Below are 12,741 nucleotides of genomic sequence, written 5' to 3' on the forward strand. Positions count from 1 at the left end.
AGGGGTGTGATGGAATACTCCCCACTTGCCTGGATGAGTGAAGCTCCAACACTCAGGAAGCTCGACACCATCCAGGACAAAGCAGCCCACTTGATTGGCACCCCAATCCACTCAAACATTCACTCCCTCCACCACCGGCGTACCATCTACAAGATGCACTGCAGCAACTCGCCAAAGCTTCTTTGGCAGCACCTCCCAAACCCGCAACCTCTTCCACCTAGAAGGACAAGGGCAGCAGGCGCATGGGAACACCACCACCTCCAAGTTCCCCTCCAAGTCACACACCATCCTGAATTAGAAGTATATCACCGATCCTTTATCGTCACTGGGTCAAAATCCTGGAACTCCCTACCTAACAGCACTGTGGGAGTACCTTCACCACACGGACTGCAGCAGTTGAAGACGGCGGCTCTCCACCACCTTCTCAAGTGCAATTAGGGATGGGCAATAAATGCTGTCCTTGCCAGCGATGCCAACATCCCACAAACAAGTTTTAAAAAAAATCTCCCCATCTGTGATGCCTATAAGAGATTGAGGACTATATGATTAGTACAGTGGTCCTTCAGCCACAGTCATGTTAAGACACCATATAACTTTTTACCTGCTATACGTCCATAAAATGTTTACTACTCATACGTATACATTTTTATCCTGTGCCCCACAACGTAATTGTCAACGTAAGTTGCCGATGGTGGAAGTAGTCTACCTCCTGTCCCAGAGCTCGTCCCGATCGAGTTCTTGATGGTCTAGGTCTCACTTCAGTCTGGTATCGACACCTCCCCGGTTATCAGAACAAAAAGCTGCAGGCTCAGACCGTGCCTGGCTCGCCAATGTTGACTTAAAACAGAGTTCTGTTGTTCACTTGACTAGTAACGAGTTCAGTCTTCTGGTTGTAATCATTTTATTCCTTAAATTCAGCATAGAAAGCAATTTACAAGTGGAGTACAGTCACAGATAGACCAAACGAACCTAGGCATGGGTCCTTTCGTGCTGCTTGAATAAAGGAAAAAGCTTACATTTATACACCATTTTCTTATCAAACTGGAGCAAGCATTACCTAATATGGTGTCTCTGGCTACTGCATAGTCCAGAGACACAAGTCTGCATTTTCTTGAACACACGTCAACAACGTTAGAAGCATATAAAAACACATGACCTTGCTGTGGTAAGCATAAACCTTCTGGTCTCTAGACTTTCTTATCCTAACATAACGGGGGTGAAATTTACTATTGCCCCGTTTGGGGCGCTAATTTTTAAAAGTTAGTGCTGGGCGCTAACAATTTCAAACTTTTGAAAAAATCACCGTTTGTGTTCGGCAGCAGGTGGGGCGGAGACTTCAGCAGCGCTACAACGTTCAAAGGCTCCTTCCCTCCCTTAAAGGGAAGGGCCATCGCTGCAGGCTCTGCAATATAAAAAGGACCTACCTGGACCATCAATGCAGCTCGAGCAGAGTGCCGGGCTGATCGATCGTGGGCAGGAACCCATGAAAAAAATGGAAGAAAGGTAAGTTTTTTGTTAATCTCGCCTTTAATCATCGCCAACCGAAGAGGCCGCCCGCCCAATGTACTCCTCCTGCAGCAGTCGGTGTTTTTAACTGGCGCTTCTGCAGGGGGTGAAAGTCAATTTCGGGGCCGGGGCGCTACTGGGCGCTGTGCACGGCAATGACGTCACAATCTCTGGGCGAAGGAGATCGGTGCCTAAAGTTGTAGCGTCGCCTCAAAGCTCCCGCCGAATATGGCGGGAGTCGATGTCAGCACCGCATCCGGTCACAAAGCCGTTAGTGTCCTTGGAACGGAAGGCGCAAAGGCACCCAATTTCGCCCCCAGTGTTTTTAATCTAAACATTCTATTCTGAAAATATCCACGGCTTGTTGGTTGCAAACTCCAAACAATACCAACATACATCGTTCCCTTTAACTCTTTAATTTCAAATTGGCAGGATAGGCACACCAACGTCAATGTTCTTGCTCAGGCCAGCATCGAAGCTTTGACCACGCTCAATCAGCTCCGATGGACGGGTCACAATGTCCGCATGCCCGATACGAGACTCCCAAAACAAGCGCTCTACCCGGCGCTCCGGCACGGCAAGAGAGCCCCAGGTGGACAGAGGAAACGCTTCAAGGACACCCTCAAAACCTCCTTGAAAAAGTGCAACATCCCCACCGACACCTGGGAATCCCTGGCCCAAGACCGCACAAAGTGGAGGAGAAACATCCAGGAAGGCGCCGAACACCTCGCATCTCTTCGCCGGGAGCAAGCGGAAGTAAAGCGCAAGGAGCGCATGTCAACCCAAGCACCCCACCCTCCCGTCCCTTCAACCAACGTCTGCCCCACCTGTGACAGAGATTGTAGGTCCTGCATTGGACTAATCAGTTACCTGCGAACTCATTTTTAATGTGGAAGCAAGTCATCCTCGGTTCCAAAGGACTGCCTAAGAGGAGAATTTCAAACACCACTCACCCCGGCGATCATGTGGAGCAGTATGTTTCCATTTGTACGGGTGATCAAATTCATCCGCAGTTTCCTTGCAAGTTGCACCCCTGTTTCTAAACACACCCTTTTATAATACAAAAAAGATCAAAACCTGTGACAATAGATTGATGCAAACCCTTCCCCTTTAGATTGTACCATCTTAATCTTGTCTTTCTGCCATTCTGTTCGATTGCAACCATACAGTACAAAAAATGTCTTCATCCTGTTTGACGTTCGACCATTATCACACATCTTGATTAGACATTTCCTTGCTTATCAGTTTGAAAGGTTAGTGAATGGGTTTCAATCCAATGACAATCCTGGCATTAACATTGCCAAAAGATGAGGGATCCGTTCCAGACTCGGTGGAACCAATTGTAAGTCTGGTTAACAGCTGGACCAAGGAGTTTCACTGGACAGGATAGTCAGTTGAATTTACACAAACACATGCCATTGTGTGGTTTGATTGTTCCAGCCAATTCCTTGGTTAGCATATTCATGAAGTAAAAGAGTCGTGTCTGTGGTTCTTATCCTGTTTAATTCAGAGTGTGTATTGCAAATTCCTTTTAAAAGCCTCGTTGGTTCCTCACGTTATACTGGGATACGAAGTTTGGTCAGTTTCTTATGATTGGTCAATTTCACAAAACTGCCTTTACAGTACAGCCGTTTGACCCTTTAATGTTGGTATCATTTAAATTGAATGCGTTCTTGCTGCAGGAACTGGCTACAATGCCAACCACATTTCTTCCCTATACTGAATGAACTAAACATGAACACCTTTCAGAAGCTGAATTAATCAAGTTCCATATGCCAAGATCTAATCCACAACTGTCAACTGCTGCATCTAATTGTTCCAAAGCGCATATGCATTACTTATTAATTTTAATAAGATTATGAAAAGGATAAAATATTAAATAGAATTGTCACCCACGGTTAGAACTGAAAAAAAAAGCACAGGCACATATTGGCCCAGAAATTCGGGTCAGAGGCTTCCCACGGGTGCAAGCCTCCGACCTGCACTTACCTAGCGCGCCGGCCGTTGTGCTGTGGGCCCATGTGGGATTCTGATCCTGGGCCTCCTCCAACTGCCGGTGTGCAGTGCTTGCGTATCCCAGGGGTGCAGTTAGTTCGAAGCGTCCCCTGGGATCATGTGGGCCACGGAGAGCCAATGGTAGCAGGGAATGCCCATTCATAAATTTGACAGGAAGAGCTGTCAAAACTATAAATATAAACCAGCCCCAAAACATAACAAACTTGAAATAAATTTTTAAAAATCACATTTTTAAAATAACTATAAATTACATAACATAACTATTTTAAACAATAATTAAAATTTTTGAAAAAATTAATTAGTTTCTAACGGGGCTAAAAATAAACTTACCTTTCTTTAAAGTATTTAAAAATAATAAACCTGTGGAAAAAATGTTTTAATTTTACTTAATTCACCACTTACCTTGTTAAAAGCAGGCCTTGCGACTGCTTTTTAAAAGTGTAACTGCCGGAGACTTACCCTCCCGGAGAAAACTGCAAAAAAAAACGGAAGTTCCAGGCGAATGCGCTGCCTCTCCGGTGCACGCGTTCGACCTGTGAACCCCTTCCTTTAAGGGAACAGAAGTTCCGGTTTCCCGTGCATGCACGAAACCGGCACTTTCGTTTGGCCTACGCGTGAATACCCAGTGTGTACTCACCCGTGGGGACCCAAAGTTCTGGCCCATTGTAATGACACTGGGCTGGATTTTCAATTGTAGTTTAAATGAAAATCTCTAGCATCACCGAGTCTGTTAAATTTATCTCACTAATACAAAAGCAAAATACTGCGGATGCTGGAAATCTGAAATAAAAACAGAAAATGCTGAAAATACTCAGCAGGTCAGGCAGTATTTGTGGAGAGCGAAACAGAGTTAACGTTTCAGGTCGATGACCCCTTCGTCAGGTTGGTTCTCCGATGCAGCTTTGTAGGCTCTGGTCCAGGTGGGAGGAAGGAGGTCCTATTCCACCTGGGGAAGGGGGCAGAAAGCCCTCCAGGCAACACCTTCATCACCAGTGAGAAGAGGTGGCTGAGAATGCCAATGCCAACTTAGCTTAGCTCAGCTCCCACGACATGGCTACAATCCTGAAGAAAGTTTAATGACATCCCCAGCGTTGTCAAGGTGCGAATTCTCCCTCCCACCTTAACTGTTCCCTCCTCATACCTACAGCCACACTAACACTCTCCTCCCCCGCTTCCCTTCACTCTCCTACAATCACTGCACCATTCCACCTTCCCCCTCCTACTCTCACCACTATTGCAACCCTCACTTACTCACACCTTGCACAGAACATGTACTATTTGACCATGCCGGGAATATTGTGGCCGTCACCAACAGACTCACTTTTTTTCTTGCAGGAGAAAGTTGCACACAAATCAGGCAGAAGATGGCGACCGGAGACGCCAGAGACCACCTGCACACCCTCTCCCCACTCGAGGCGGACATGCTGGCTATCACAGGCAGGGGGCGAGTCATGACCGTGGCGAGTGGCAACAATGGAGGAGATATCACGCATGGTCTCTTCACAACTTACCCTCTTTTTCCTTTCTCACTTCTATCTCACCCTACACAGTCTGCATAACAAACTATAGCTGCATTTAGCAGCCACTCGTCTCTCTCTGCTCTCCCTTCACACTAAAAGATTACATTTGTCCCTCTCTTTCATTCACTGCAGAACAGTCGTTCTATTTTATCAAAGAGTGGCTTTGAAGGCCTGTCTTTTAGCTCATTCTTTCAAACAGTTTCTATACACAGTAACTACTCAATGGCTTTCCACCATTGCCTATAATCATGCCTCTAATTAATGAAATGAACAAAGGTGAAACAAAAATACTGTATCATTAATATAACTTGGATAAAAGTGATATATGTTACGAAGATCCAGGATAATCAGAAAAAGAAATTCATATCATAGGTAATAAAATATAAAAATAAAACTGAAGTTGACCATAAATCATTTCATTCACTCATTCAGATGGATAACATTCTAATATAATGGCCCGTATTTTCCGATCGCAGGCCTCCCGCAGGTGGAGGGCTGCGATCTGGAAAAATCTGCGCCCTTACCCGAGGGCTCCCGGGAGGCGCACAGTTCTGCTGCTGGGCCTCTCTAAACTGCCGGTGTGCAGAGCCCACGTATCCCAGAGGCGCAGGCGGTTCGCAGTGTCCCTGGGATCACGTGGGCCATGGGGAGTCAATCAGAGAAGGGAATCGCCCTTCATACCTGGAAGGCCTGTCAAATATATGAACGGAGATCACCCCCAAAACATAGTAAAACTTCAAATAAATTAAAAATAAAACATCAGTTTTAAAATGACTTGAAATTACATAAATTAACTATTTTAAACAAAAATTTAAATTTTGAAAATAATTAAAAAATTTTACGGGGCTAAAAATAAACTTACCTTTCTTTAAAGTATTTTTAAATGATAAATCAGTGGAATTTTTTTTTTTTTTTTACTTTTTTCAACTCTTATCCTGGTAAAAGCAGGCCTTACGCCTGCTTTTACCAGGCGCAAGAATTGTGTTTTCTGCGGGCGGAGGGTCTCCAAAAAGCGGAGCTCTCCACCCACAGAGGCCCTTCTCCTGGGCAGCCGGATGATCTATCAAGAGCTTTCTTGACAGATCGGAAATGCCGATTTCTAGCGCATGCCTGAAACTGGCATTTCCGATGTCTCTACGGGTGGGTACACAGCGCGTACACACACCCGTAGGGATCGGTATATCCGGCCCATTATACACGCTGGGAGGGGTCAAAATAGGGAAGTTGCTTCCATCTTCTGTATCAAAACCACAACTCATTGCTTACTGATCCAGAAAGTGCCACACCAACTCAAGTTAATTTCAGGTTGAAAGATCTGCTAATAGGGTCCATCTCAGTGATAACATCAATTTGGAACAGACGATTGTCATCTTCTTGCCTTGGTATATACGTTAGTGTAGTGGTGAAACCTTTACCCGTTGCAAATGCTGTGTTTTCAATACAGTTCATATCTTCAATGGGGTAAACTTCTCTGTACCAGGTGATGTGAGCATCTGCTATGGTGACTCCTTTAACAGTGCAGGAAAGAGTTACGGGTTGGTCAGCTTTAGGATTTTCTGTTTGGCAAGTTATCCTCGACACCGCCTGAAAATTATCTGTTGGAATAAAATTTGAAATAAATGATGCAAAACCCTTAATAATGTGACAAAAATATAGATTTGATTTTATAATGAAAGCACAAGGAAAGTTGCTGGTTCCAGCAGCAGAGCTCTGCGCTCCTAGACTAGGGACTTTTTATTTTAATCCCAGCTACTTCTGACATTTGAACGCAGCCATCAATTGGCATTTCCTGCCTAAAAGCTTGGAATCAGGAGATGTACACCATGGCCATGGAATATTCTACGAGAGATGAGCCATTTTACCATGAGTCACAGATGCCCCTCCATAAATCACGAGCCTTGATGTCCAAGAAGAGAGGCCAATAAAATAACAATGACCATGGCAGCAGCCAGAGACCATCCAGCTGTCCTCCTGTCTTAGTGAAGTAGACTTGGAGTTGAAGGGATAATGGAGATGGGGCCATGGAAGAGGGAAGCAAGTAAAATATTCAAGAATGCAGATACAAGAAGGAAATCTGATTTTCAAATTGGGAACTATGAAAGTGTGAGATTGCAGTGCTATACCGTAACATTTTAAAAAGTTAAAAGTTATATTGTTGGTATAATTTATTTACATATGTACAAAAAATGTTTCCCATATCAGAGATATTTATTAAATTTGAAACAATTATGAAAATAGCACCCTTTGGGAACAGACAGAAGGAGAGCTGCAGGAGATAAGTAGGACAGTCAGTATCAATTCAACTATTTAGCACACAGTCACTTCATGCCACAATATGTTTAATAACCTCACCAGGTCAGGTAAGTTACAAGAAGCCAGCCAAGAATGCACTCTACTAAGCTTGTCTACCACTTTATAACCACTTCCACTAACTGTATTAAAGTGCTTGAATAGCTTACCATAGGAACATAGCAACAGGAGGAGTAGGCCATTTAGCCCCTTGAACCTCTTCCGCCATTCAATGTGATCATGGTTGATCTGTGACCAAACTCCATATAGCCGCCTTTGCCCCATATCCCGTAATACCTTTGCTTAGCAAAAATCTATTAATCTCAGATTTTAAATGAACAATTGATCTAGCATCAACTGCCATTTGCAGAAGAGAGTTCCAAACTTCTACCACACTTTGCGGGGAGAAATGTTTCCTAACTTCACTCCTGAAAGGCCTGGCTCTAATTTTTAGATTCCCCAACCAGCGGAAATAGTTTCTCTTTATCTACCCTATCCATTCCTCTTAATATTTTCAAAACTTCAATCAAATCACTCCTTAATCATCTAAATTCCAGGGAATACAGCCCTACCATCAACATCCATGAGAAAGAAAAGAAACATAGAAGATAGGAGCAGGAGTAGGCCATTCGGCCCCTCGAGCCTGCTCCGCCATTTAATGAGATCATGGCTGATCATCCAAATTCAGTACCCCTGTCCCTGCTTTCTCTCCATATCCCTTGATCCCTTTAGCCTTAAGAAATATATCTAACTCCCTCTTGAATATATTTAATGAATTGGCCTCAACTGCCTTCTGTGGTTGAGAATTCCACAGGTTCACCACTCTCTGGGTGAAGAAATTCCTCCTCATCTCAGTCCTAAATGGCTTACCCCTTATCCTTAGACTGTGACCCCTGGTTCTGGACTCCCCCGCCATCGGGACATCCTTCCTGCATCTAGTCTGTCCACTCCTGTTAGAATTTTGTAAGTTTCAATGAGATCCCCTCTCATTCTTCTAAACTGTAGTGAATATAAGCCTAATCGACCCAATCTCTCTTCATACGTCATTCCTGCCATCCCAGGTATCAGTCTGGTGAATCTTCGCTGCACTCTCTTCATGGCAAGAACATCCTTCCTCAGATAAGGCGACCAAAACTGCACACAATACTCAAGGTGTGGTCTCACCAAGGCCCTGTACAACTGCAGCAAGACATCCTTGCTCCTGTACTCGAATCCTCTCGCTATGAAGGCCTGCTGCACCTGTATGCTTACCTTCAGCGACTGGTGCACAAGGACACCCAGGTCTCGTTGCACTTCCCCTTTTCCCAATCTACTGCTGTTCAGATAATAATCTGTCTTCCTGTTTTTGCCACCAAAGTTGATAACCTCGCATTTATCCACATTATACTGCATCTGCCATGCATCTGCCCAATCACCCAACCTGTCCAAATCATACTGGAGTTTCTCTGCATCCTCCTCACAGCACACACGCCCACTCAGCTTTGTGTCGCCTGCAAACTTGGAGATATTACATCTAGTTCCCTTCTCTAGATCATTAATATATATTGTGAACAGCTGGGGTCCTAGCACCGATCTCTGCGGTACCCCACTAGTCACTGCCTGCCACTCGGAAAAAGACCCATTTATTCCAACTCTTTGCTTCCTGTCTGCCAACCAGTTCTCTATCCAAGTCAGTACCTTACCCGCAATCCCATGTGCTTTAACTTTGCATGCTAATCTCTTATGCGGGACCTTATCGAAAGCCTTCTCAAAGTCCTAATATACCACATCCACTGGTGCTCCCTTATCTATTCTACCAGTTACATCCTCAAAAAATTCCAGTAGATTAGTCAAGCATCATTTACCTTTTGTAAATCAATGTTGACTTTGTCCGACCCTGTCACTGTTTTCCAAGTGCTCTGCTATTACATCTTTTAAATAATGGACTCCAGCATTTTCCCCACTACCGATGTCAGGCTTACAATTATAATTCCCTGTTTTCTCTCTACCACCTTTTTTAAATAGTGGGGTTACATTAGCTACCCTCCAATCCATGGGAATTGTTCCAGAGTCTAAAGAATTTTGGAAGATGACCAGCAATGCATCTACTATTTGTAGGGTCACTTCCTTAAGTACCCTAGGATGTAGATTATCAGGCCCTGGGGATTTATCGGCCTTCAATCCCATCAATTTCCTTAACACCATTTGCCTACAAATACTGATTTCAACCCTTTAAGTAACATTCCCCAATCCATCCTAGCCAACTCACGCCTCATACCATCATAGTTTCCTTTATTTAAATTCAGGACCCTAGTCTCTGAGTCAACTACGTCACTCTCCATCTCAATGAAGAATTCTGTCATGTTATGCTCGCTCCTCCCTAAAGGGCCTCGCACAACAAGATTGCTAATTAATCCTCTCTCATTACATAATACCCAGTCTAAGATGGCCTGATCTCCAGTTGGTTCCTCGACATATTGGTCCAGGAAACCATCCCGTATAAAGGGCTTGCATTTATACAATGCCATTCACATTCTCAGCATATCTCAAAGCATTTCACAATCAATTAATTACTTTTGAAGTGCAGTCCCTGTTCTTTAGTCAGCAAATGTGGTAGCCAATTGTGTATTACAAGGTACCGCAAACATTAAATGAGATACATGATCAGTTCATAGGTTTTGCCTGTGTTGATTGAGGGCCAATGTGACCAAGACACTGAGAGAACAGCATTTTTTCTTTCTGAATAATGCTATGGGATCTTTTACATCTGATGGGACCTCGGTTAGCATCTTAACTGAAAGACAGCATCTCTGACAATGCGTCACTCCCTCGGTACTGCATTAAAGTGCCAGCCTGGATTATGTATTCAAGCTCTTGAATGGATCTTGAACCCACAATCTTCAGACGTTGAGGCGAGTAAGCTACCACTGATCCAAGCTGACATTTGAAGCAGTGCAGTGCCTTTTATACTGCCTGCCTTGCAGCTGTCAGCATACTCCTTATTGGCTGTATTCTGATCCATGGGGTGTACTGCATATCATAACAGTTAAAGGTCATTCTCACTTTTTACATGATTTCTTCAAGCAGACAAGCCTTATAATCAAGAGAAAACGGCAAAGTTGGTAGGCCCCCCAAACCTGAAACTTACCACTTCAATGAGGAGGAAGCCATGCAGATTCTGAGTGAAGTACTTTGGGTGATAGAGACAGCAAGGTAGAAGGATATTTGCCAACAGTCATGACATTCTACTCTTCCTATTGCACCTTGCATTAATCCTCAGTGAAGCATATGATATCCCTATTACTCTTTCCACTGAAATTGATACGAGCTCCATTCCTGAGATTCTATTCTAAGCTGTCTCTCTCTTTTCTTTATCTAGGTGTTTCTGAATATGGTGAGCCAGACTCCAGTGCATCCAGCCCTGCCAAGTACAAACTAACGCTCATTCTCTCCCTCCCAAACACGAGGCCAGAGACATCCATTAGAGACCGAATGTAAGGGGAGTGCATTGGGTAATGCACAGATCACAAGTGAGCTGGAGGAGTCAATGTGGAATGTGAGGCGGAAGAAGTTACTGACTGAAGGATCAGGATACATTGCTCCTTGGCTCAAAAGCCAAGTGATCATGATCTCGGGAGTCTTGCTTTTAAAAGGATGCTTGCAGGATATTAAACGTATGTGCAGACGCCAAAGACAGTGTCAGAAACTGTGCAGCAGATGGTGGGTAAGCTGGAGGAGTCCACTGTGTGCCTTGCAGTCCACTTTGGAACATTTGAAGAGGGGACCACATGACAGAGGCCATGAGAGCAGTCAGAAATTCCTTCATGCTGCCATAGAGGCCTGCGGCGTCGGATTGGGAAGGGATATCTCATGGATCTTTATTAATCTCACTATTACCGATAGATCTGCTTTTCTGCAGACCAGTGACCATGCAGAGCCACAGCCCAGTGCTGGTAGCATGGCAGGAATGCATTCAGATGATGGTCTCTATGGGCAGCAGCCCATGCATGCCCTCCTGCCAGCCCCTCAGACGCCTGCACATGAGAGAAAGGAAGCAGGGCCAAATTTCTCAGGCAGCAGCAGAAGAGGTGCAGCCTACAGCAGGTCCATCTCTGAACTTTCCTGCCTTGAGGAAACAGCCTCTCAGGCCCCGAGGTTTATGCTGACACAGCATCCAGCCACCTCACACCAGCCTGCCACTCAGATGGCGCCTAGGAAAAGGTGCATGCACACACACTATACAGGGTTTCATTAAAACTATGGTTGCATTAAAGTTGTGTGTGCACACATTGTCCATAGCAATATTTGAAAATGGATTTGTTCAGATGGCATGAATGAAAACTGAGAGAGTTGATGCGCATGGGAAAGGGTGTGGGGGGAAAAAATGTGCACAAGATTGGTTGTGCAATGACCAGATGTGGTAGTCAAAAGAACACCTAGGGGGCAAAATTCGGTTGCTTTGCGTCTCCCGTTAGCGCCCTAAGGGGAGGAAGGCCTGCAGTACCACGGCATGTCGCACACGATATTCACTGGTAGCGCCCCAAGAGGGAGGGGGAGCGCTTCCAGTAGCGCGCCGCCTCCCCGTTGGGGCGCTACCAGTGAATTTCAGGCGCGGGGAAGTTACCGCCCCAACGGGGACGCGACCAAATCCCCCCCTACTGTCCCAATATAGCACAAATATGTGCTGCAGCTAGGAAAAGGATATGCTCTACTTTATCTACAGGCCTCTGCTGCTGCTCCTTCTCTTCCTTGGGCAAATCGTCAGGTGTGGGGTACTGGTGGGTATATTTCATGGGTTTCCAGTGCAGCCTCACCAACCTGGATTCCCTACTATCCTCTTCTAGGATGCAAAAGGTAGAGGGGAATCCCCAATTAGAAACCTACGTTGTGTCTTGCCTGAAGATGGTGACAATCGGCAAATGGCAGAGAGTAAAACATTAGAAACAGCAAAAAAAAAATCCAAAATCACTGAAGAAATAAGGATTTTTCAAAGCTTTAATTCTATCTGTATTTGGCTCTTTAAATGCATGTCTTTTCCCCAGCATCTAGCAACTCTAGACAGCCATTGTATACTGAGTGCAAATAAGGTAGAAATGATGGAGAATGGGATCCATGATGTCATCACAGCCTCATTTTAACAGCCCATTTAGGGTGGGTGATTCTGCCAACAGCCAGAAATAAAGTCAGAATATTGGACGAGCACAGAAGTGGGCTGGCAGCTGGCATACAGCACCCCACACCTGCCCACCTAAATAGGAATATCTGGGTTATTCTGCAAATAATCTGAAATGCCACACTGACACCACTATGGATTACAACCAAACATGCACAAAACAGGAACCTCTCAAAATGAACACTTTACCTTCATATTTTGTTATGTTGCTATAAAGCGCATCATCTTCATTTTCAGCACAATCTGCAAAAACAAATT

General features: G+C 44.7%; 1 protein-coding gene across 1 annotated transcript in view; it reads right to left on the reverse strand.

Moving 5' to 3' along the window:
- Positions 1-884: 884 nt before the first annotated feature.
- Positions 885-12,741, reverse strand: part of LOC147106752 (uncharacterized) — a 70,932-nt gene continuing 59,075 nt past the window's right edge. The window contains exons 11-12 of the mRNA XM_086007852.1: positions 12,673-12,726; positions 885-6,637 (exon numbers count right to left, since the gene is read on the reverse strand). Coding sequence (XP_085863978.1) covers positions 6,333-6,637; positions 12,673-12,726 — 359 coding nt within the window. The 3' untranslated portion in view covers positions 885-6,332. The remainder of the gene's footprint in view (positions 6,638-12,672; positions 12,727-12,741) is intronic.

This window comes from Somniosus microcephalus, chromosome 15, assembly GCF_052327205.1.
Source record: "Somniosus microcephalus isolate GS21.2 chromosome 15, FLI_Smic_1.0, whole genome shotgun sequence".
NCBI classification, from domain to species: Eukaryota; Metazoa; Chordata; class Chondrichthyes; order Squaliformes; family Somniosidae; genus Somniosus; species Somniosus microcephalus.